At 34.4% G+C, this 27,371-nt stretch overlaps 1 protein-coding gene across 16 annotated transcripts in view; it reads left to right on the top strand.

Moving 5' to 3' along the window:
• BCAS3 (BCAS3 microtubule associated cell migration factor) overlaps positions 1 to 27,371 on the top strand; it is a 569,341-nt gene that overhangs the window by 134,893 nt on the left and 407,077 nt on the right. For all 16 annotated transcript variants that reach the window (XR_014238437.1, XM_082372026.1, XM_082372012.1 and 13 more), the window contains exons 10-12: positions 4,894 to 4,970; positions 10,476 to 10,559; positions 21,289 to 21,459. Coding sequence is in view for 15 of the 16 variants with exons in the window: in XM_082372026.1 (XP_082228152.1) it covers positions 4,894 to 4,970; positions 10,476 to 10,559; positions 21,289 to 21,459 (332 nt within the window). In the remaining variant the exon portion in view is untranslated. The remainder of the gene's footprint in view (positions 1 to 4,893; positions 4,971 to 10,475; positions 10,560 to 21,288; positions 21,460 to 27,371) is intronic.

The raw sequence follows: 27,371 nt of genomic DNA, 5'->3' as shown, positions 1-27,371 counted from the left end.
TTCTTGTTATTTAACCAAAGGAGTTGAAAACTATGTCCACACAGCCTTTACACAGATATTTATAGCAGCTTTATTCACATTGCCAAAAGTGGAAGCAACCAAAGTGTCCTTCAGTGTGTGAATGGATAAACTGTGGTGTATCCTGACAGTGGAATATTATACGTCATTTCTTTTTATTGCTTGCCATTTAGTTTGTTTCCATTTTGGGGGCTTTTATGAATAATGCTTTCATAAATGAAAGGTTTTTATGGGGACATCTATTTTTGATTCTCTTGGATGTAAGTATTTGTGTGGATGTTTTCGTTTCTCTTGGGTATGTACCCAGGAGTTGAATTACTGGGTCATATGGTAATTCTATCCTTAACTATTTGAAGAGCTGTTGGGCGCAGTGACTGCACATTTTACATTCCTACCAGCAGTGTACAAGGGTTCCAGTTTCTCACCAATGATTGTTAATAAGATTATATAGGGCTTCCCTGGTGGTGCAGTGGTTGAGAATCTGCCTGCCAATGCAGGGGATACGGGTTCGAGCCCTGGTCTGGGAAGATCCCACATGCCGCAGAGCAACCGGGCCCGTGAGCCACAACTACTGAGCCTGCGCGTCTGGAGCCTGTGCTCCGCAACAAGAGAGGCCACGATAGTGAGAGGCCCGCGCACCGCGATGAAGAGTGGCCCCCGCTCGCCGCAACTGGAGAAAGCCCTCGCACAGCAACGAAGACCCAACACAGCCAAAAATAAATAAATAAATAAATTATTAAAAAAAAAAAAAGATTATATAGCCATCCTGTTGCTATCTCACAAAGTAGTATCTGATTATACTTTTTTTTAATAGATCTTTATTGGAGTATAGTTGCTTCACAATACTGTGTTAGCTTCTGTTGCACAGCAAAGCGAGTCAGCCATATGCATACACATGTCCCCATATCCCCTCCCTCTTGAGCCTCCCTCTCATCCTCCCTATCCCACCCCTCTAGGTCATCGCACAGCACCTAGCTGATCTTCCTGTGCTATGCTGCTGCTTCCCACCAGCCAACTATTCTACATTCGGTAGTGTATATATGTCAATGCTACTCTCACTTCGCCCCAGCTTAGCCCTCCCACCCCATGTCCTCAAGTCCATTCTCTACATCTACCTCTTTATTCCTGCCCTGCAACTAGGTTCATCAGTACCATTTTTTTTTGATTTGCATTTCCTTATGGCTAATGATGCTGAGTATCTTTTCATGTGCTCATCTTCTATCTTCTTTGTCAAATTTTACATTGATTTATTTGTCTTTATTGAGTTATACTAGTTCTGTTTATATTTTAGATACAAGTCAGTTATCAGATATATGTTTTGCCCAATTCCCATTCTCTGAGTTGTCTTTTCTCTTTCTTGGTGGTGTCCTTTGAAGCACAAAGATTTTAGTTTTGATGAAGTTTATCTATTTTTTTCTTTTATCACTTGTACTTTTGGTGTCATAGCTAAGAAAGCATTGCCTCTGGTTATGAAGATTTACCACGGTTTGTTCCAAGAGGTTAATACATTAGCTTTAGTCTTTGATTCATTTTGACTTTGTATGTAGTGTGAGGCCAGGGTTCAGTTTCATTCGTTTGCATGCGGATATCAGTTGACCTATCATCATTCGTTGAAAGGATTATTCTTTCCCCATTGACTTGTCTTGGTAGCATTGTTGAAAGTCAATTGACCATAAATGCAGACATCTGTTTTTTCGAAAAAGGTCTGAAATCTTTTGAGTTGTCTTTTCCAAGAAAAATAAGGCAGGGTATTACAGAGAGTAGTTAAATCCTTTGTTTTTCCAAACAAGTTCAGGTCTTCTCCCCACTAGGACCAACATTCTGGGAGGATGCCATGTAAAATTGCATCAGTCTCATGAACCTTTAGTTATGGAATCATCTTCATGTAGCATTCGTGGATTTTACCTTTATTTAAATTTGGAAACCTGATATTTTTAAATATCCAGTTCTCTTTTACTTTGTTCACAAACATTGTAAACTTGTTAGAATTAGTCCCAGTATTATAGAGGTTTGGGTTGTGTTTTTTTTGTTGTTTTTTGTTTCTTTTTTCTTCACTTGTTTTCAGAGTTTAGCTGGAGGCAATGGTTAATCTTTAAAGGAGTCATGCTTATAAAGTTGGGATAGTGCTGAGAGGCTGATGGTCTGCTGATTCCAGCTGTAAAATGTTTTTTGGAGAGCAGAAAAACAATTTGCTTTCATTCCAATACACTATAATTCTTGAGGTCCACTGGCTTTCTAAAAACATTGACTCAAAAAGTGAAATGAAGAATTGTAAACCACATTTTTTCTTAGTATCCTTTAGTATTTGGAAGGCAAGTATACTTATTAGGATCTGTTGAGGCAAAATGGTTATCGGAATTGGTTGAGTTAGATTATGTTGACTTTAAAGTTCAGGAGATTAGCTGCCTCTAATGTAATGCCACAATTCACAGGTATTTATTTCTGTTTTTTATTTGGTTCTTTTTTTCATGACATTTTAAAAGGGGAAATTTTCTTATAGACAGTGTTTATGCTCATTTCTCCAGTCTGAAAGTATATATGGACTATGTATATACACTTATATAAAAGTACATTTTGGTGTGAATTAGATGTGGGTGTAATAATGAAATCTATTATGTAAATATTGTGTGATATATATATTAGAGTGTGTTGTCTTTGTATTATATTAGTGGACCTTTTTTTCTACATATATGTCCATAATATGTGTCCATAATATGCCTTCAGTGATTATAGTAACATCACAGTTACCCAGAAGCTGATTTTCCAGAAATCCAAACATTCCAAACACACCACTTTAAACCCTGAAATACAAAAAAAGTTTTTAAACAATGAGCGAAACATTAGAAAACTTATATCTTATATTTTGTATGACATATGGATTTTCTCTTCGGATTATTATCTTCTTCATCTTCTTTAAAAATGAACACTCAGGGAATTCCCTGGCGGTCTAGTGGTTAGGACTCCGTGCTGAGGGCCCGGGTTCAGTTCCTGGTCAGGGAACCAAGATCCCACAGGTTGCTCAGTGTGGCCAAAAAAAAAGAAAAAAGAAAACTCAAAATAGATGGAGTTGAAGGAGCTGAAATGAAAACTAGCAGTAACAAAAGCAACAGCGACTTGCGCTTCTCTAGTGGCTGTGAACACAACGGCATTACCATTTCAGAATCACCACGATTGCTACTCAAAAGGCTTTCTGAATTCAGGCAAGCATGTATGTACAATTAAGGAAGATTTCTGTTAAAAAATGGCTTTAAAATGAACACAAAAAGCCTAACCTAAAGAATATGCAAGCACAATATTTGAAAAATATTTGAAAATTTTTCTTCTGTAGATGACTTTTTTTTTTTTGCAAGTGTGTCTTATACATATGCTTTGATTAATTTAGGTGCATTGTTTAATTTATTCAAACATTTATTAAGCTATTTTTCAGGTATTATTCTAAGCAGTATAGATTCAGCTGTGAACAAAAGACACAAACACTTGACCTTAATCAAGTGGAAGGAAGACAGAAAATAAAGAAGCAAAAAGATAAATAAATATATTACAGAACATATAAATTATTTTTATTGTTGGCAGTACTTGTCAAAGTAGTTAATTATTCATGCATTGATAACTCTATTCCTGTTAGGATCAGTACTAGACTGAGACTTTCTGCTGGGTAAGGTATTTTCAGGTGTGCTGTTCATGCTATTCTGATTATGCTATTTTTTCCTGTTACGCTCATGTGTTTCATGCAATTTGGCTGTTTTTTTTGTTGTTGTTTTGTTTTGTTTTTTGTCATGGGAAGAAAAGGTTATTTTTATAAAAACCTGTCTTGTATAAGTTTAGATTCCAAATTGAGACCTAAACTATGAAATAGATAACTTCAGTTTGACCCTCCAGTGTACATTTTAGGGAAAAACATTTGTGAAAATATTAACCAGATACTTGTGGAATGATAAACAAGGAATTCTTTAGGCTAGGCTTTTTGTGTTCTTTGATTCTGCAGTCTCCTTTGAGGAGTCCCTTAAAAGCAGTTTTGTGAAACACTGGAATATTATTTTGTGTAGCTGACAGATGAGGACATTATACTCAGAGACCTTATTGGTATAGTCAGAAGGGGAGATGAGACCCTCACAGATGACAGATATCACTTACTTGACTGAATTGTGTTGTGTCTTGTTTAGTGTAGTTCAGGAAGATGGCATTGGTGTTTCCATGGTGTTGGTGACCACTTTCAGGAATGTGTGATTTTTTTTTTGAAATCGGAGAACCACAAAATAATCCTACCTACTAGTTTGTTTTTGGCTGGGCTGAAAGTAAGAAGAATGAAATTGAATGCTTAATGTAAATGCATAGGATTATGTAAATTAGTTCCCCAACATCTCGTGATGCACCCTTTGTGGATTACTTCTCCCCATTAGCTCCACACCTAAGTTACTTGTTCTACCCCGCCCCTATTATTGTCATTTTATTTTAGGGTTATGTCTTTCTTATCTTTGCCCTTAAATTCCTGAGCCAATTGTATCCTTTCTCTTTCTTCTCTAAACATTTTTGCTAGACTTATGAAATTGTAGGCTTATGATCTTTAAATGATTCTTCTTGGCTTCTCTCTCTTGTTCCAGGAATAACTGTATAAAATGCCCAATTTTTGCAAAAAATGAATACCAGTTCTTCCCAGATTTATTTCTTATTGGAACAGAGTCAAAACCCAAAGGAAACTGTAGAGGAGAAAAAAATGAACCTCTTTTAGCTATTAAAATAATGACTAGGTTATGGGAATTTTATGTGAGACTTGAAAAAATAAAAGCATTTGATTATTCTGTTTTTATGGCATCAAAGTATGATGCACCAACAGAAATTATTAAATTTCTTACATTGCCATTTGAAAATTTTCAGGCTGCTACCCTTGTCCCGGGCCCAACATGAATCCTATTGCTCTTGGGAGCCGCTGGCTTGCTTATGCAGAAAACAAGGTAAGTGGGGCCTGTGTTGGAATATTTGTAATGGAGCAAGTGTTGAAGAGTTTTCCAAAGGTAATTAACAACCAATAATGAATGTTTAACTTACTAGTTTGTTTTCTCTGGTTTGGTTTTTGTTTTAATTGGGCACCCAGTTGTCTGATCTTATTGCTCAGGATCAGTATTTGGACTCAGCCTTACTTTTCTAGGCTTAGTTTTATATAGAGAACTTTACTCCATTAACTTTAAATCACAGCATTGATATCATCACAGGAGTTTCTGTGGAGCTAGAAATCAGGAGGCAGGAATGACTTCTGTCTTTAGTAGTAGGTTGGGAACCTGAGGCATAGAATAATTGAATGGACTTCAACTATATGTGTACATTTAAATCTAAACAAGGGTACTGCCATTTGTTGTTATTTATCAATCTCACTTATCTCTTAAGGTCATCATAGTAAATGAAGATATTATATTTATACATTGAAACTTTTTTTATGTCTAGTTGAAAGCAAAGGGCAAATCCCTTTTTATGCCATTTAGTGACCTGCATATGAATATAGAACGAAATCTAAAAAAAAATTACAGACTTCAAAGAAGATGATCATTTTTTTGTTCCAGTTTTGCTTGTTTCTATGGTTACTGTATATTGAGAATAATATGAAATAATATATATTGAAGAGTTCTTGACACAAGTCTGGATATGGTAAGTACAACAATTATTTGGTGAAACCACAGTATATCTCTAGCCTCTGGAATTCACAAAATCAAGAAACTACTGGAGAAATTTATTTTTCTGGATGAATCCCTTGATGCTTTTTCCAAAATTCTGTCCGCTACATATAGGTATTTTGCATTTTAGTGAATGCTGTATTTATACTCTACCCTCTTCTTTCTCTTGATTATCCAGTATATCACTTTTCAAATTCATTCTTTTCAAATAAGACAAGAGGCATACAATTCAGTGTGCTGACATCATGGTATCTTCTAATGATTACGTCTGTAGGAAATTTCTTTGAGTGCCAGAGACATCCAAGACTTCCAAGAGGAAGATATATACATTGTCCCTTGGCCCTTGCAGATTTATTGTCAAGTGTGGGAAACTACTTATTTAGAATTGTAGGTATTATGCAAATAGTTACATATTATTTTCTTATGGAAAAAACTTCCTTCATAGATGCATAGCATCAAAGTGTGCCAGTTGTCTTGCCTTTGTCTTGCCTTTGCCTTTGTAGAGATACGTGTCAGTAATATCTAGTGTTATATACAGAGACCAGGACGTGTAGTGGCATTCACAAGGAGTTTACTAATCAGATGGTTGTACCATCCTTTGGAAGAAATATTTCCAGATAAATTTGTTTCCATGGTATTTACGTAAGAGCTAGTATTTATTAACAGTTTCTGATTGTAGTAGCATTTGGGCTGAGTGTGGAACTGTAGAAATTAAATTTTGGAGCAACAATCTCTTTCAGTGAAAATGCTCTTTGACTACAGTTTTAACCAAGAGGCCATATTATCTTGATTGGGTTTGTTTTTCAGTGCCTATTTTTAAGTGTACTTTTAATTTGGAAGACTTGCAGAAAACCTGCAAGAATAGAGTACAAATGTTATAAAGTACACCCATGTACTCTTTACTCAGTTTGACCTCTGAACAATCTCAGAGTAAGTTGCGTATATCACATTACCCCAGAATACTTAAGTTATCAGCCAATTTAATTTTTAAAAAATTTATTTATTTTATTTATTTTATTTTTGACTGTGTTGGGTCTTCGTTGCTGCGCGCGGGCTTTCTCTAGTTGTGAGCGGGGACTACTCTTCATTGCAGTGCGCGGGCTTCTCATTGCAGTGGCTTCTCTTGTTGCAGAGCACAGGCTCTAGGCACGTGGGCTTCAGTAGTTGTGGCATGTGGGCTCAGTAGTTGTGGCTCGTGAGCTCTAGAGTGCAGGCTCAGTAGTTGTGGCGCATGGGCTTAGTTGCTCCGCGGCATGTGAGATCTTCCCGGACCAGGGCTCAAACCCATGTCCCCTGCATTGGCAGGCAGATTCTTAACCACTGCGCCACCAGGGAAGTCTGCCAATTTAATATCGATAAGCTACTTTTATCTATTATAGCATCCATGTTCCAACTTTGTCAATTAATCCTATCATATCATTTGTAGAAATTTTTTTCCTATAGTGCAGATCCAGTCTAGGATCAGGTATTATATCTTGTAGGAGTGTCCCTTTCTTTCTTTATCTTTTACAGGGTTGGTAATTTTGAAGACTATAGCCCCCTACATCTACCCCTTTTTCTTTTTAATAGAATGCTTTTTATTTTCAGTGTTTTGATGTTTTCTCTTGATTATATTCGGGTTACGTATTTCTGTCTGGAATACTGCAGTATTGTATGAGTGCTGTTCTGGACTTCCCACAGTGTCACATCTGGAGGCACATGGTATATGTCTGTCCTTTGTTGGTGATGCTAATTTTGTCAAGGTCTTGTCCAGTTTCTGTACTGAATAAGCACTATTTTTTCCTCTTGTAACTAATAATTTGGAAAGAGCATGCTTATATCCTGCGTTTCATCGAAATCTTAGCCTACCTAATTTTAGCATCCATTGATGATTCCTGCCTGAACCAGTCTTTACTATGAGGATTGCATATTAATGGTTTTCCACTTCACACTACACATTTACCTGTAGGCATTTGGCTTTCTATCATAATCAAGAACTTTTCCTTCTTTTTAAATCTTCCTGTATCTATAGTTTTGATAGGTGTTAACGATTCCTATTTTTTAAGTAGTTTTTAATTTTTTTCTGTCTTTAACTATTTTGGTTTTCAAATTATGCCAGAGTTGACCGATGAGAGCCCCTTTAGTCTGCTTCTTGTGACATTATGTTGTGGCTTCATCAAAATTTAAAAAAAAACAATTTCCTTACTTGCTATCATAAGAATATGTCCAGGTCCATCTTGTACTTGCCTTGTCTCAGCCCTGGAATCATCTTCTTCTGATTTTACTGTTTCTTTTTAATGGGCAATGGTATTAGTTACTAAGCTTTTGTCCAGTAGATGTGTTCATTGTTACTGGCGTATTTTTGCTTCTAGACTCTTTCAGTGGACAAACTTCAGAAATATGCATGTTATATATCCACACACACTTCTTATTATACACATAAAGAAGCAAATATACATATATGCATATTTGTGCACCCATGTATACCCATATACACATGTACATTTTGGAAATGAAGAGTTCACATTGGTATTTCCACAGGATTCTCTCTTTTTGTCCCCCATTTCCTATTTGTATGTCCTTTGTTTTGGATAGGAGACCATGACATCAGCACGTTTTCTTCATTTCTTCAATCCTATAATGCCAAAAAGTAATTACAGAGTTGCTTGCTCATACCTCTGCAAAAATCAAACCAACTACAAAGAGTTCAGGATTTTCTTGCAATTTTCTCTACTTTCATTACTGCCCAAAACTGAAGGTATGCAATCAAATACTGTGTTCATAGGTTATTTTAGTTAGTTTGTCCTGTATCCCTCTTTTTCTGCCTTCCTTCATCGTTACAGTTTTCATTTGATACATAATTGTATACATTTGTCTTTATATTTATTTATATGCTTATATATTTTCTCATATGTTATATATATATTTATATTTCCCTTTATTTCCCCAAAGATAACATTATATACATGGTCTTTTATACATTGCTTTTTTTCACTTACCAATATTTCCTGGGATTTGGGCATGATAGATTTTTGCACTACGGAAATTTCTGGTTTATCTTTTGTTTTGATGTACTGAGATGCAAATATAACTTTTGTAATGAGTCTAAGTTTTAAACAAATTTCTGGCTTAGTTATGTTTATGTAGAAATGCTGACTCAGATTTAGATGAATTGAAAAGGTGATAGTATTGCTTGTTTTCCTTGATTATTTTAATTACCTGAAGCAGGGAAAAGATGGTAGTGTTTCTAAGATATGTCTTTCCTTGCACATGCTGCAGGAGGCAGCAGAGGGGATAATTTTCATAATTCTTCAAATGTGTATTTGTGAATGAATGTATGAGTGACTGGGTGAATAAGTGAGAGAGATTCTTTTCATTAGCTAAAATGATCACTTTTCAAGCTCCCTCTTTTCCCTTGTGTGAAACTACATTTGCCAGGCACCTGCGATTTGGAAAATTCCACAGCACTGTTGTCTTAAGGGATTTAAAAAAAAAAATACAAATCAGTGATGAAGAAAAGTTTGATTTTAAAATAAAAGAATAAAAGGTTCACATATTAATCTTTATCAAGTGACCTGGTTTTAAATTATATAGAGCATTTTTTTTTTGTTTTTATATTTCGGGAGAGGAAGATTTGTTCTGAATTCTGAACGCTTTTAATAATTCATATCACAATGTGGAGCTGTTCTAATAGTCTACTATTGCCTTTTTTTTTTTTTTTTTAATTTATTTATTTTTGGCTGTGTTGGGTCTTCGTTTCTGTGCGAAGGCTTTCTCTAGTTGCGGCAAGCAGGAGACACTCTTCATCGCGGTGCGTGGGCCTCTCACTATCGGGGCCTCTCTTGTTGTGGAGCACAGGCTCCAGACGCACAGGCTCAGTAATTGTGGCTCACGGGCCTAGTTGCTCCGCGGCATGTGGGATCCTCCCAGACCAGGGCTCGAACCCGTGTGCCCTGCATTAGCAGGCAGATTCTCAACCACTGCGCCACCAGGGAAGCCCTACTATTGCCTTTTAAGTGTAAAAATCTGGCTAATGATTTTTATATTTCCCTTTCGTTCTTTCTCTTTCTTTCTTCTTTCTTTTTCTTTCTATTTTTTCTTTAAACTAAATTAGGAAGTGTAGGAGCAGTGGAGAATTTAGTCTTGGTTAATTGCTCAGCACATGAGAGAATCATGCATGTCAAACTAGTGATTCACTTTGGAAATTGGCAGTTTGATTTATTTATTTATGAATAAGGGCATGTCTTTTTCATTCTAATGTTAAAACTGGTGAGCCCTCTGAAGTGGACAGCTATTATGTGTCATAGTTGATTTATGCATAATTTGTGCCACTTTCTGACAAACACAATTGAAAATGGAAATACTGCACATTCTTTTGTCTATTTTTTAAAGTTTCCTTTTACAATCTTTATGTAGGAATTAAGAGGACAAAACCTCCAATTTGTTAGCATGTTAAATATTTAATGTTAGGAAGTCATGGCTAAGTCCTTTGATTATGTTTCTAAAATTTATTTGTGGAAAGCCTGCCAGATCTCAAATCCTACCATTTCAGAGTTTATGAATTCTTAAAGGCTATTCATCTTGTAATTAAAAATCGTATTTGAGCATGAAACTGCTTGAGTGGCACCAGTAGATTATAAAAAGGGGTAAAAGTGTCTCAGCAGGGCTTTTAGCTGTTTGTCTGGAAAACACTCATGCAAACATTCCCACCCACCACCATCATTCTGCATGGTAAATAAGCTCTATCTTAAGAGCCTGTAGAGTTAAACAGTTTAATAGAAATAACTTTCTGGTCATTCTCTCTCTTTCCAGTTGATTCGATGTCATCAGTCCCGTGGTGGAGCCTGTGGGGACAACATTCAGTCTTATACTGCCACAGTCATTAGTGCTGCTAAAGTGAGTATCCAGTAGTCTCTAGGAGGTGCGATTTTGCAGAGTAATTATCACGTTTCTCTCTTGAATTGCATTGAGATTGTCCCTTGCCTTTTCATTTGCAAAGGTCGAACAAACTTAAGTAAGTCAGAATTATTTTGTCACTCAAGAGAACTGGTGACTAAATGATTAGGTATTTAATCTCTTAAGGTTCCTAAATCATACTTTATATTTTATTGTAATGATTATAAGGTTTGTATTTATCCAATTTAAAGTATTTAAGTCTGTTAGCTAGGTCAAAGTCTGTAATCTAATTACTTTGGAAAGAAGCTTTACATGTTTTAAGTAGTAACTTCTGGATTTTTTTGTGTGTGTGAGTGTGAGTGTGATTTGCATCATTCTACCTATACTGACATCCCTTTGCATTTTTGAACATTTATGAATCTTCTTGACATTAAAAAAAATATTATTCCTTAACAAAACTTGAGTGAAATCCCTGGCACATTCAAAGATTCTTTAATGTCACAGAGCTGCCCCCTGCATGTTTGTCAAGTGAGTTCTTTTTGTGTATGTGCGAGGGTTAATTATGATGATGGCTTGTAAACTTTATGCTGATTATAAGGTATCCTTATAATCACCATTCTTTTGAATTGTCAAGTATACAACAAAACAATTCTAATAATAGGGATGACATAGTGAAACTAAATGACAGCATGTAATAGAAAGCACAACTATTCAGAAAAGAACAACAGTTTAAAACAAACCACAGGGAGGGAATCAAAGGTCACACTGTTTTATGTAAAACAAATACAAAAATACTTCAAGACTGATCACAAATGCTTACATGATGTGGTTTGATGAGAGAAGCATTACATATTTTTCACTCAAAGGGAATTATTGAATGGCTTTTTGCTTACAGCCCCATATATTTTAGATTTCAGAATCTTTATAAGAATGGCTTACTATTCTCCTCTGTATGAAAAAATTATGGTTATTTCAGTGAAGAGAAATCTGAAGCAGAGTAATTAGGCAGCATCAGTGTTATTTAGCTAATTTATAATAGATCTACAAAATCTACCCATGAGATCTAGTTCTCAAGTATTAGATTCCTGTCCAACTTATCTGTGTCACACACTTTCGTCAGGATAGCTCATTGTATTGTCGTTCTGAATAATTTTCAGTTATGTGACAGAGAATAACTTTTCAGCTCTTCTTTGCTATAATTGTGTGTTTGTGTGCCTACATAAAAGGAAAGTGACCTGCATCATTCAGTAACTGTTTAGCTGTTTAACTGTTAGATGAAAGTAGACTTGCTGGAATGAGGCTAGACTTAATATGCTTTCAAAAAAGCAAGTCCAGACTTGCCACGTTTCTGCACCACAATACTGTGAACTGTGAGGGACATACTCGTCTTCCGCATTTAAGCTCTAAGAAATTATGCTGATGACACCTTAATAGGCCATTGGTCACCAGTGGAATTGGTGTTGATTGCAATTCATTATTACTCTGGCAATAGATAAGATTCTGCCAGTAACTCCTGAATAAAGTGATTAATGTTTAATTTTTGTTTAACGACTTTAGCCTGATTTTAGTGCTTATTCATGTTCTTGCTTATAAATTTATAAAATGAAGGAAAAATATAGCCATGAATGTCGAAGTCACCCGTTTCTGGCTAGTCTTAACACGTCCAATCCTGTATTATACTCTGCTCTTTTAACTTATATTTAACTTAAATGTCACAAAATACTTTTGAAAACATTTTTCTTATATTTATATAATCTTCTTCTGTGTGCCTATGGATTCCTGAGTTAGAGAGCATGAATATTTTTAAATTTCTTTGCAAATGCTGTCAAATAGTTTTCCTAAAATCTTATCAGATCTAGAATAATCCTTCATTTCACATTCAAGGTGTGGCTGTTTTATATGGGAAAGATTGGAAAGTTGGCATGATTTCCCCCCCAAATATAATTTCTCCTAGTAAGTTATTTGACATTAGAAACTTTGTGGGTAAATTAACCTTCTGAGATATAAGTAGCTCCAGTTTTCCATGATAAGAACATAAAAATGACTTCCATAATTAAGTAGTGTAGTTATAAATATATTATTTTATAATTTTTACTGTTATATTATAGATTACACTCCTATTATATTAGTATGTTCACTTGTGAAAATTTATCATGGTGTACACTTATAATTCCTGTACTTTGTTGTCTAAGTGGATATAAAACTTTGCTAAGGAAAGAAAAATCTCACAAAGATAGCTTCAGATCTAGATACCTTCTCCAGAGAATTCTATCTAATGTTTACGAATAAACAATGGCATAGATAAACAATAAGGATTTACTGTATAGCACAGGGAACTATATTCAATATCTTGTAATAACCTATAATGGAAAACAGTCTGAAAAAAATATGTAGCTGAATCACTTTGCCGTACACCTGAAACTAACACAATCTTGTAAATCAACTATGATTCAGTTAAAAAATAGAATAAACAATGGCAATATTAAGAAGTCTCTTCTATAGAATAAAAAGGTCAGGTTATGCCTCATCTTGTTTCATGATTTAAGACCACCTTGATATTGAAACTTAACAAGAGCATTATGAAAAAGGAAAGCTAGAGTCCTGTCTTACTCATTAACATAGATACGAAAAATCCTAAACAAAATACTAGCAGAAAAAAAAAATACACAGAGGGGTAATGTGTCATAATCCATTTGGGATAATTCCACAATTAAGGCTGGTTTACTACTCAAAATCAGTGAGTGTAGGGCTTCCCTGGTGGCGCAGTGGTTGAGAATCTGCCTGCTAATGCAGGGGACACGGGTTCGAGCCCTGGTCTGGGAAGATCCCACATGCCGCGGAGCAGCTAGGCCTGTGAGCCACAACTACTGAGCCTGCGTGGCTGGAGCCTGTGCTCTACAACAAGAGAGGCCACGATAGTGAGAGGCCCGCGCACCGTGATGAAGAGTGGCCCCCACTTGCCGCAACTAGAGAAAGCCCTCGCACAGAAACGAAGACCCAACATAGCCAAAAATAAATAAATAAATAAATAAATAAATCAGTGAGTGTAATTTGCCACATTAGCAGAATAAAGGAGACAATGATACAAATTATCTCAATATATGCACCAAAAGCGTTTGATAAAATTGAACATATATGCATTGATAAAACATTTTAGTAAATAGTGATAGCTTCTGGTTCTCTAGAATTCAGTTTTTCTCAAATTGCCAAACTATTTAAACATAGTAAACATGGTCTGTTTCTGATCATTTCAATATCTGGCTCCCTTTTAGTTGTGTTTTTGTTGTTTACTGTTAGTTCTCATTTATGATGTCTTGACTCCTTGTTTGCTAGAATTTTTAAAAAAGATTTGTAGAAACAGATTTGAGTTTGAGATGATACCAGAGTTCTGTGACACTCTAGGCTTGGATCATCTTAATCCAATTTCACAGATTGAGATTACTTAAATTATTTAAATAAAGGTCACCTGAAATAGCTGTAAAATCCTGATTACTACAGGTTCACTCTTATTTCTATTGTATGTCCCTTTATGTTTCAACCCAAAGCATGCAGGGAAAGTAGACCCCCTTGAACATGACTACCTAGTTCCACAAGTCTATCAAAAGCACTACTCAGTCTCTTAGAAGCCCCCTCTAGAATCATCCAGTGCATCTAGGCCTAAATACCAGCTCACATGTCTGGATTTCCTTGTCCTCTTGGATTTGGACCTAGTAACTCATCACTATTTTGTTAAATATTCAGTAACTTCAAGCAGAATTAAAGAAAAATAAACTCCCCGGTTTTCCTACTTGTTTTCATTGGTAGCATTGATCTGATTTACCTAGCCTGTCATTATTGAAAATAGAAAATAAAATTTCTTCCTATTATTTCTTACCATTTTAATAATTTCTAGGTAATATGATATATTACCATGAGATATATAACATGGAGAATATTTAAAAAGCCATGTAGTATGTGCTCCTTAAGAGAATACTACACTTTCTTTGACAGAGTAATCATTAATATTTTTCTCTCTCTGACAACTGCTTCTCATGTGGCTTCATATAGGTAAACCACTTTGTTATATAGAAGGATTAATTATTAAATTTTTAATTCTTTTTTATGTCTCACATTACAATTGTAAGTATAAATTATATTAATTGTATATGTGCTTGGATCTCCTTCAAGGAAATAATCTTTTTTGCCCCACCCCCCGGATTTTCAAATAGCACTTAAAATTCATCTTTCCAAATAATTTGGCTTTCCTTATAAAGAATATAAAAATGAAAAACTCTCTGAGGTCGTGTTGAAGGAAGAAGTTTAATACTGAAATTGTTCAATTGGATTATTTTGAAACATTTATTAAAACACTCCCAAACTCATTCTACTAGGCCACCATCACCCTGATACCAAAACCAGAAAAAGATACTACAAAAAAAATTACAGACCAATATCACTGATGAATATAGATGCAAAAATCCTCAACAAAATACTAGCAAACAGAATCCAACAGCACATTAAAAGGATCATACACCATGGTCAAGTGGGATTTATCCCAGGGATGCAAGGATTCTTCAATATATTCAGATCAATCAGTGTGATACACCATATTAACAAATTGAAGAATGAAAGCCATACGATCATCTCAATAGATGCAGAAAAAGCTTTTGACAAAGTTCAACACCTATTTATGATAAAAACTCTCCAGAAAGTGGGCACAGAGGGAACCTACCTCAACATAATAAAGGCCATGTACGACAAACCCACAGCAGACATTATTCTCAATGGTGAAAAACTGAAAGCATTTCCTCTAAGATCAGGAACAAGACAAGGATGTCCACTCTTGCCACTGTTATTCAACATAGTTTTGGAAGTCCTAGCCATGGCAATTAGAGAAGAAAAAGAAATAAAAGGACTACAAATTGGAAAAGAAGAAGTAAAACTGTCACTGTTTGCAGATGACATGATACTATACATAGAAAATCCTAAAGATGCCAGCAGAAAACTACTAGAGCTAATCAATGAATTTGGTAAAGTTGCAGGATACAGAATTAATGCACAGAGACCTCTTGCATTCCTATACACTGACAACGAAAGATCAGAAAGAGAAATTAAGGAAACAATCCCATTCACAAAGAGAAATTAAGGAAACAATCCCATTCACCATTGCAACAAAAAGAATAAAATACCTAGGAATAAACCTACCTAAGGAGGTAAAAGACCTGTACTCAGAGAACTATAAGGCACTGGTGAAAGAAATCAAAGATGATACAAACAGATGGAGAGATATACCATGTTCTTGGATTGGAAGAATCAATATTGTGAAAATGACTGTTCTACCCAAAGCAATCTACGGAGTCAGTGCAATCCCTATCAAATTACCAATGGCATTTTTTACAGAACTAGAACAAAAAATCTTAAAATTTGTATGGAGACACAAAAGACCCCGAATAGCCAAAGCAATTTTGAGGGAAAAAAGTGGAGCTGGAGAAATCAGACTCCCTGACTTCAGACTATACTACAAAGCCACAGTAAGCAAGACAATATGTTACTGGCATAAAAACATAAATACAGATCGATGGAACAGGATAGAAAGCCCAGAGATAAACCCACGCACGTATGGTCACCTTATCTTCAGTAAAGGAGGCAAGGATATACAATAGAGAAAAGACAGTCTCTTCAATAAGTGGTGCTGGGAAAACTGGACAGCTACATGTAAAAGAATGAAATTGGAACACTAACCTAACACCATACACAAAAATAAACTCCAAATGGATTAAAGACCTAAATGTAAGACCGGACACTATAAAACTCTTAGAGGAAAACATAGGAAGAACACTCTGACATAAATCACAGGAAGATCTTTTTTGACCCACTGCCTCGAGTAATGGAAATAAAAACAAAAATAAACAATGGAAATGGACAAACGGACCTAATGAAACTTAAAAGTTTTTGCACAGCAAAGGAAACTATAAACAATATGAAAAAACAACCCTCAGAATGTGAGAAAATATTTGCAAATGAATCAGTAGACAAAGGATTAATCTCTAAAATATGTAAACAGCTCATGCAGCTCAATAATAAAAAAACAAACAACCCAATCAAAAAATGGGCAGAAGACCTAAATAGACATTTCTCCAAAGAATACATACAGACGGCCAAGAGGCACTTGAAAAGCTGCTCAACATCACTAATTATTAGAGAAATGCAAATCAGAACTACAATGAGGTATTACCTCTCACCGGTTAGAATGGGCATCATCAGAAAATCTACAAACAACAAATGCTGGAGAGGGTGTGGAGAAAAGGGAACCCTCTTGCACTGTTGGTGGGAATGTACATTGATACAGCCACTATGGAGAACAGTATGGAGGTTCCTTCAAAAACTAAAAATAGAATTACCATATGACCCCGCAATCCCACTACTGGGCATATACCCAGAGAAAACCATAATTCAAAAAGACATATGCACCCCAATGTTCACTGCAGCACTATTTACAATAGCCAGGTCATGGAAGCAACCTAAATGCCCATCGACAGACAAATGGATAAAGAAGATGTGGTACATATATACAATGGAATATTACTCAGCCATAAAAAGGAACGAAATTGGGTCATTTGTAGAGACGTGGATGGATCTAGAGACTCTCATACAGAGTGAAGTAAGTCAGAAAGAGAAAAACAAATATCGTATATTAATGCATATATGTGGAATCTAGAAAAATGGTACAAATGAACCAGTTTGCAAGGCAGAAATAGAGACACAGATGTAGAGAAAAAACGTATGGACACCAAGCGGGGATAGTGGGGGTGGGGAGGTGGTGATGTGAATTGGGAGATTGGGATTGACATGTATACACTAATATGTATAAAATAGATAACTAATAAGAACCAGCTGTATAAAAAAAATAAAGTTAAAAAAAATGAAAGAAACACTTTTATTGAAAAAGAAAAAAAGTCTGGATGGGGCCACCTACCCTTCACCTGGGCCTGTGCAAGGGACTGCTCCATGACCTTTTGAACGTGCAGAGACCTTTAGCTTCGTTATGCCTGTACATTTTTTCCCAATCATTTCCCCCCACGCTTCCCACACTCCCCACACCTCAGACCACCCTGCTTCTTTATTCTTAATCACATAAATACCCTGAGCCCCTTGCCTTCAGGGAGGTGCATTTGAGATTTGTTCTCCTGTCTTCTTGCTTGGCTATATTGTGAAGAAAACTTCTCTTTGCTACACACCTCGATGTCTCAGCTTTTTGGCTTGCTGTGTGTTGGGCAAGATGAACTTGGTTTGGTAACATATGTGTGTGTGTATAACTGTTTATGATTGTCAATTTATTAGTCTCTCCCACTAGATTGTGAATTCCTTGAGGTCGGGGACTATATTTTGTTCATTTCTGTAAACCCAATATGTAGCAGTCAATAAATGAATTCAATAATGGAATAAATGAAATAATGAATTTGGAAAGAAAAAAAGAATGCTACACTTCCTTTGACAGAGTAATCATTAATATTGTTCTCTCTCTGACGACAGCTCATGTGGCTTCATATAGGTTAACCACTTTGTTATATAGAAGGATTAATTATTAAATTTTTAATTCTCTTTTATGTCTTACATTACAATTGTAAGTATAAATTACATTAATTGTATATGTGTTTGTATCTCCTTAGAGGAAATAATCTTTTTTTTTCCTGGATTTTCAAATAGCACTTAAAATTCATCTTTCCAAATAATTTGGCTTTCCTTATAAAGAATATAATAGTGAAAAATTCTCTGAGTTCGTGTTAAAGGAAGAAGTTTAATATTGAAATTGTTCAAATTGGATTATTTTGAAATATTTATTATATCTTGGTCCATATATTCTAGTTACCTTATAACTGCTCTATTTGATTTTTCCTTTTAATGTGTTTTAACCCCAGCGTTGTAAATTGATTTAATAAAAATGCCTCTGTTTTCTCCTGTTATCTGATAACTTCTTAATGACAACTAACAGCTTTTGTGAAAGCAGCACCATTAGTCCTAATGGATAGGGAGGACAATGATATGGCCTGAGAAAGGTTAAAGATGACTAGTGACCCTTTGGCAAATCTGTCTGCAACAGAACAGAATAAGAACCATGCTCATTTGAATTTTTGGTCACAGTAGATTATCTGACACATTCGTTATAGTCTTATGTTCAGCACTTTACAGTACAGATTAGTTATGTGAATATTCTTGTAATATTCTTCAGATTGTGAGGACACTAGTGGTCGCTGATATGACTCTAACATGGAAACAAATTTCTTCTAAAGGCAAAGGTCTTTACTAATGTAGAAAGCTTCCATCACCCCTCTCTCACACCCTGCCTTAGACCTTATTTTGAAAGTTAATGAGCTATAATAGATAGTACTGTCATGTTACTTACTATACAAAGTACAGATTTGATGACTGTTAAATTTTGGGTTTAATTTTTTGTCCACTGATAAGAAGACCCAACCAATAGTCCTAAGTTTTTGTTTTTGTTTTTGTTTTTGGTGAGAAGCATCATTAACTCTTTCTGTAATATTAGCCTTTAACTCTGAAATATACTACTCTGTTTTTCCCCTCTTTCTGGAGTTTTTTTCCTAGTTCTCTTCTATTAACTTTTCCCTTTATCTTGTGGTTTGCTTTGGTACATTACTTCCACTTTCTGTGTGCTCCAGTTATTTTAATTTTATTCCTTTTCATTGGTATAAGAGCATGAAATAATAAGCTCAAGGGCAAACAGGGAGGATAAACAATTAAAGACTTTAAACCTGAAAGGCATTCCTTTGATAAAGGGATAGCGCCGTTTAAGTGGGAGCATCTCCATTAGCATTAATGGAGTAAGTACATCAGCTGAAGCATCTCAGAGGTTAATCAGGCTTCCTGGCCCACTTTTGACATCAATATACTGTGGCGCCTGGTTTTGTTGGTCCTTCAGAGGCTTTCTTGACAACACTCTAACAGACTTTGTGTAAGTCATTTCTTGTGAATTATTGAAACAAATGTTTGGCTGCTAATTGAGGAGCACTAATGTGTTTTATAATCACTGCAGTTTGAGTTTTTAGCACTAAACAAAACAGTTACAATTGATTTGTGGCTTTTTCTTGGTTTCAGTCAGCTGTAAGTTATATCATTTTGCTTGAATTCAGCAAATGGCTTTGCTGGTTATTTTATTTAAGTATTTATTAGGATACACTATCACGATTTTCATTTTTCCTTCCCAGTATGCATTTGTGTTCTGAATTCATGAAGTGTGTGAGATCACAGGTAGTAACAGGAATAGATTACAAGGCAATACTGGATAGTGGTTTGGAGATAGTCCTAGTTTTGAGTTCTGGCTTTGTCATTGGCTGGCTGTTTGAGCTGCCGTTTTCTTTAACCCCCGTAGCCTCAGTTTTCTCTTCTATAAAGAGTAGAGGTGTTTGAGGAGATCTATCCAGATCATTTTTGTTAAAGAGCCTTAACCATTTCTGAGTTCATAATCAAGTTTCCATGGAACATAGCTACAGTAAAATAATACATATATTATGTATGTTTCCTTTTTTTTAGTTCCATCTGGTTGTTGTTTAAATTACATTTAAGCCTTTATAAACAACCTTTTTTGCCTACAATTTATAAATTAATATTTGAAATGCTGTATATATAATACACATTTTAAAATTTAGCTATAGCATATGCCAGAATATAGGTCCATAATTATTTTAAAAAGAGCAAGTCACGGTATTGAAGACTAATTTGAAGTATTTTAATAAAAACTTTTCTTCACGGTATGAAGATATGTGTCTATTGTATCATACATAATTTTTGACATGTCCATGTAATCTAGACAACTTATTTTGGCTCTAATGATTAGATATGTTAATGTGTTTATGAATCACATAATTTTCTCTTTGTTTTCACTTTCTTCCCTTTCGGACAAAAAGAAAAAACCCCGTTACTTAACGTGATTGTTTGTTAATGGTTATGAGAATAATCAGATGAGATTCACATAAAAGAAAACATGCCCATGAGTTAGTTTCATCTCTTTGTTTTGAATGAAATGGAACTAAAATGTAATTCTGAAACGTCTTAAGTTGTCTTTAATTGAAATAATATATTAGGAGCATTACATTAAATTGTTTTCTGTTATCAGAGAGAAAAGAACCTTCTTGGTTAATTTTATATGACATTCCATTCATCAAGTAAAAGTATCTTAGATGGAGACTGTATTTTCTACATGCCAAATCTTGATGTACAATATTATATAACATCATATTATAGATTTAATTTGGAATCAAAGTTGTTTTCACATATGGATTCTACCAGTATCTCAGTCTTTTTCCTGCTAAAAAGTTGACTCAATATTAGATTTATACTGTTTAAAAAATTGAATATCACATAGTTGCTACTTCTTAATATTTCACATATTTTAAGTTATACGCATTGAGGAGAGGGGAAAAATAAATATTGTTAATAAAAGTATAATTGTATCCTCATGTGAAACAAACTCTTTAATTGTTTACCTATAGCTTTATTCTCACCATGCTGGCTTTGGGGAATCTACTGATACCATTCACTCAAGCTAATACCAATTTTCTAACTAAAATTTAAGATCGTATAAAAATCAGACTGAATTTCTGTGACAGTGCACTGCTGCATATAAGCTTGTTAGAGAATAAAGAATTTAATGTGAATTAACAAAACATGTATTTCTATTTAGAATCCAAATACTGATGTGAAGTCATACATTTTACCTTTCATTGTATAGACGTTGAAAACTGGCCTGACAATGGTTGGGAAGGTGGTAACTCAGCTGACAGGCACGCTGCCTTCAGGTGTGACAGAAGATGATGTTGCCATCCACAGTAATTCAAGGCGGAGTCCTCTGGTCCCAGGCATCATCACAGTAATCGACACTGAGACAGTTGGAGAGGGCCAGGTAAGAACATGTGATGCATGTAATGTTCCTTTTGTGCAGAGGATGGAGTGACTAAGAATATCATTTGGGATCAAGACCATACAAAATATATTTGGAGATGTGTTAATTTGGAATTGTAGAAAATTAAGGTTATCTCAGGTTAGAATTTTGTTTTTTTCAAAAAATGATGAGTAATTATTGTACAACACAGGGAATATAGCCAATGTTTTATAAAAACTATAAATGGTGTAGACCCATTTAAAAAATGATGAGTAACATGTTAAAACCTATTATTTCAGACATCATTAATGTATCAAACCGGAAGGTAAAATTGAGGTTCTATAGAATTCTCTTGCTATCTCTTCATCAGGACATTTGTTCCATAAATAAATAATTATATATCTCTTTTATACTGTTTAGTACTGTTTCTTTTTTTTTAATGACACTTGTTATAACTTAGACTAATTATGACTAATTATGATAGTAATAAATGACAATAATATTAATAAATTTTATTACACATTTTATTACAGATACTTCCTTATAAATATGAAAAAATACAAAAAATCTCAGAGTATATTAGAATATATAAATGGTAATAACTTATTATAAGATCTTATATCTTCACATAAAACAGATTTTTACAGCCTATGTTCAGAAACATTTAGGAGTGATTATAAACATGGAGAAATACGTTATGCTTATGTAAGTCTTGCTAGAAAGAAACCAGTTGGGTTTTGTTTTTCTCCCTCATGCATTCATAGACAGTATTTTCTTTTGAATCATAGTCATGAATTTTAAAATACATTTCTGAAAGGAAGGTAATTTTCATGGTTTGTGATCCTTGCTATAAATACACAATGTAAACCTGATTACTAGAATGAGATAGGAGTAGAGCAAGATTTGGAAATAGAAATTATTTTAATTTTATATAGAATTTATATTTAATTCCATTTTCAGAACACAATTATGTGAGCCATTAAAATATTAACCCTAAATATTGCATGTTCTTTTGAGAAAATCTGCTTCCAGTATATGTGGTTCTACATCTTGATGAAAGATTACATTTGGCTGGTACTCATATACTAATTCCTATAGTAAGATCAAGTGGCATTTCAAAAAAATATGGACTGTGCTGCAATTAAAACACCCCAAAAAATCTTTGAATTTCTGGGTTATTGAATCTGGCTATTATATTTTATTTAAAATCCGAATAATATAATTTTCTGCCTTTCCCATCTTAACTTTGTGGTTAACCAGATATGTTACAGACTTGTATTCCTGTTTAAAACTCGTTTTAATGAAGTGCTAGGAAACTTCTCAGTTGACTGTAATAACTTTTTTTTTTTAAGTTGTGTTAATTAGCTCAAGTTGATAGACACATACAGATGTTCTCTTTTTAAATTGGAATTAAATATATAAACCCTTAGTGTTTTATGAGTGTTAAAGTAAAAAATATTTTCTTTTGTCCTTTGATTCTTAATTAATTCACCTCCAAGGCCACCCACATTTACTAAGTAGTAACAACCCTCCTCAACACTGTCTAGTTTGGTGAGTGGCTTTAAATCTGTTAAGCATCTAGCATTTGTTGACAGACTGATTTGTGGTAATTTAAAAGTTGAAAATGTTATCTCATTATTTTTGATGAAATAGAGCTATAACTCATTAATTTATGTAATGAGTAAAAAGAAAAATTTAAAGTAATTTATACGAAAAGCATAGCATTAGGTCTTGTGTTTTCACATGTGGTTTGTTTGGGGTTTTTTTTCCCCTAGTTCTTTGTTAACTTTTTATAACTTTAAATTGGAATTCTCACATTTGGAATATGGAAGTGAACAGTAGATTGTACAAAAGTTCATTTTTCTGTGATAAGTGCATTGTTAACCCTGGAAACAAGTAAAGTTGTTCATTAGGAAATAAGAATCATAGAAATGTTAGCTTTTAAAAGTTAAAAAAGTGAAAGTGTTGCTCAACCTGAAAAGTTTTATCTTTTCTATTATTTGTTGGGAGCATAATCTCTTTTCATTCCTACTTATAACATATTCTGCAATTTTGATTGATTTAAAAATTTTATTAAAAGACAGGAAATTAATAAGTTGCTATGTGCATTTTTAAGGAATTATATTTTTTTAATCAATAAGATTTCCTCAATATAATACTGTCTTCTTTTCTTTTATTAATTGAATCTGTTTTTTGTCAGGAAGACATTTTTCTCTCTGATAAATAGTTCAGTTGAAGTACAAAGCTGTTTTTAGGTTATGCTGGATTGTATTAGAAAGACTGCAGTGGTTAATGTCATGGATTTATCACTTTTAGCCCTTTCCCACTGATGTTTGACCTTAGCTGTAGTGTTTCTTCTTGTCCCTTTACATATCAGGAACTAAAGTTGACATTATGTGCAGTTTTGCTGTTTAAATCCATTGAGCCTTTAATAAAGACATTTTCATGTTTACAGGGATGGTGTATAAAATTTGATTCACCATTTTTCTGATGCTGAGTTGATTAGTTTGATTTGATGGTGACAGGATCACTGTATGGTACCTGCATCAAAGGGGAATGTATTTGCTTGACTTTGTCCATTTTTGTCTGTGTTACTTTCATGTTTTATTTAAAAGCATTTCGTGGCTAGGATAAGTTAAGCGGTATAATTTGCCTTTATAAATTTATATAATTTCAGTTAACAAGGTGGCAAAGTCTCTAATCAAAGAAAAACGTTCCAGAATGATAGCATAAACTAGAGCTATTTCTTGCCCTGAGTGCAAATACAAATGTTATTCATAGTAATTTGTTGGTTCCTGTGGTGTTTGTCTATCTTTTTGTTCATATGATAAAGCCTTATCCACCTTGTATCCACCTTGCTTTGCTTTGTTTTAATAAACTCAAGTTGTTGCTACATATACTTGGGGGTTTAGCCTGTTTAGTTAAGTAGTGAGTAAAAATTACATGTCTCAGGACAACTGTATTGGGATATCGCTGGTATTGATTTGGTATTGATATTTTAGGCAAGATGATGATGCAGTGGAGAGAATCTGTACAAAAGTATCTGGTTGTTATATTTGTGAAGTTCATAAAGAGAAGGTTCAAAGAATCCTATATAGTGGCATGAGGTTTTGGTATTCACCAAGATTAATGAGCCTTTTTGCTGGATGGCTTCTGTATTAGTACCATCAAGTAGAGTACTCAATGCTAATTGTATTGGAAAGAGAGGTATAGGGTTATAATATATGAAAGGAAAGGGAATCATAAGATTGAGTTAAAATAGAAAAATGGGCAAAGGACAAAATATTTCAATGAAAAAATAAAATACTTACAAATGGTGTAAAATCTTTAGACTTGACTTGTTATAAGAGAAAGACAAAACTACCCTAAGATACCACTTGTCACCTATCAGCATGAAAGAAATCAAAAAGCTTGCAGTATACTCTACATTTTTTTAATACTCTTTTAAAAGAATATATTTATTTATTTATTATTTATTTGGCTGTGCCTGGCATTGCAGGATCTTTTTAGTTGTGGCATGTGGGATCTTTTATTAGTTGCGGCATGTGGGATCTTGTTTTAGTTGTGGCACACAGGATCTTTAGTTGCAGCATGTGGGATCTAGTTCCCTGACCAGGCATCAAACCCAGGCCCCCTGCATTGGGAGCGCGGAGTCTTAGCCACTGAACCACCGGGGAAGTCCCTGCTCTACATTTTTAACTTTTAATTTTGAAATAATTGTAGAGTCACAGTAAGTTGCAGATACTTTCCCTAAACTGTGACATCTTATGTAACTGTTGTAAAATATCAAAACCAGGATATTGACGATGGCACTTTACTTTTAACTAGGCTACAGACCATATTCAGCTCTCACCATTTGTTTTACTTGCATTCATTTGTGTGTGTATCCAGAATATTGAAAGAACTCCTATAACTGGATAATAAAAAGATAAATAGCCTTATTTTAAAATGAGCAAAGGATTTGAATAGACATCTTTCCAAATATGATATGCCAGTGGCCAGTAAGCAGAAATGAGAGCCCTGGTACACTACTGGTGGGGAATGTAAAATTGTACAGCTGCTTTGGAAAAGAGTTACCATTTGACTCAGCAATTTATCTCTGAAGAGATTTGCTCTTAGGAGATATATAACCAAAAGAAATGAAAATATATTTTCATGTAAAAACTTGTACATGAATGTTCGTAGCAGCATTATTCGTAATAGCCAAAAAATAGGAGCAGCCCAAATGTACATCAACTGATTGATGGATGGTTAAATAAAATGTAGTATATACATACAGTGTAATATTATTTAGCAATAAGAAGAAGTGAAGTAGTGATTCATGCTACAAAATGAATGAACCTTGAAAATCTTATGCTTAGTGGAAGAAGCCAGTTGCAAAAGAACACATATTGTATGAATCTATTTATATGAAATGTCCAGAATAGGGAAATCTACATAGAGAGAAAATAGATTGGTTGCCTAGGGCTTGGAGTTTGGAGGGAATCAGGTGGGGAGTGACTGTTAATGGTTATGAAGTTTCTTTTGGGTGATGAAAGTGTTCTAAATTTGATTGTCATAATGGTTGCACAACTCTGTGTATATACCATATTTCCTAAAGCAATCTATCAGTTATTTAGCAGACTTGGGTTAACACACTTACCTGGAGACTGCTCCTATAAGACTTCTTTTCTTTTTCTTGTTTTCCTTACCTAACATTTTTGAAAGTCAAATGGAAGAATGGAAAAGAGAGATGAGAGAAATAATTTATAACCCATGTTTCCCCCCACTTGTGGTAAAATATATATAACATAAAATTTGCCATTCAGCCATTTTTAAGTTTACAATTCAGTGATATTAAGTACATTCACAGTGTTGTACAACCATTGCCATTATCCATGTCCAGAACTTTTCATCATCTGTACCCATTAAACAGTAACTCCCCATCCCCCTGTTCTCACACTCCCTGTTGACCACCATTCTAATTTCTGTCTCCAATAGATTGCCCTTCATTAAAAAGACATACAGTACAAACTGTTGAAAATGATGTGGAGAGATGAAACCTTATACTTTACTGGTGGACATATGAAAGTATCTATACTTTGGAAAACAGTTTTTCCTGTTTCTTAAAAAGTTCAGTATATATTTACCATATGACTGAGCAAATCCACTTCTAGGTATCTCCCAAAGAGAAATAAAAACATGTTTCACAAAAGAGATGTGTGTGCAGATATTCATAACAGCATTATGCATAATAGCAATCAATTGGAAATAATCCAAATTGCCAAGAATTGTTTGGTGAACCCACATGTTGTGGTCCCTCCATACAGTGGAATACACGTAAGCAATACGAAGAAATGAATGATACCTGAAACAATATGGTTGAACAAAAAAATTATATATTTAGAAAGAAATGGAAGATAAATCGCATGATTCTACTTATTTGAAATATTTTGAAAAATTTTAGAAAAGGCAAATGAGATGAAATATACACTAGGGATTGTCTGGGACTTGTGGTTGGTGTTCTAAAGTCATCATGAAGAAATTTTGGGGGTGTTGGAAGTATTCTAAATCTAGAATGTGGTAATGGTTATACAACTGTATAAATTTACTAAGCATTATCCACTTATATGGGGTGATTTGTGTGTATGAATTTTGTGGTAATTGGGGAATGACTCCCAGCTATGATGAAGTGAAGAGATAAGCAAATCTTTTTCCCAGAAAATAAGTACATTACTGGACAGAATTGTCATACTGAGTGAAGTAAGTCAAGAAGGAGAAACATCATATGATATAGCTTATATGTGGAAGCTAAAAAAAAAATGATACAGATGAATTTATTTACAAAACAGACACAGACTTGCAGACTTAGAGAATGAACTTATGGTGAACTTATGGTTACCACGGGGGAAGTGTCGGGGGGAGGGATAGTTAGAGAGTTTGGGATTGACCTG

The sequence above is a fragment of the Balaenoptera borealis genome (genome assembly GCF_965194805.1).
Source record: "Balaenoptera borealis genome assembly, chromosome: 20".
NCBI lineage: Eukaryota > Metazoa > Chordata > Mammalia > Artiodactyla > Balaenopteridae > Balaenoptera > Balaenoptera borealis.
This window is presented reverse-complemented; position numbering and strand designations above follow the sequence as displayed.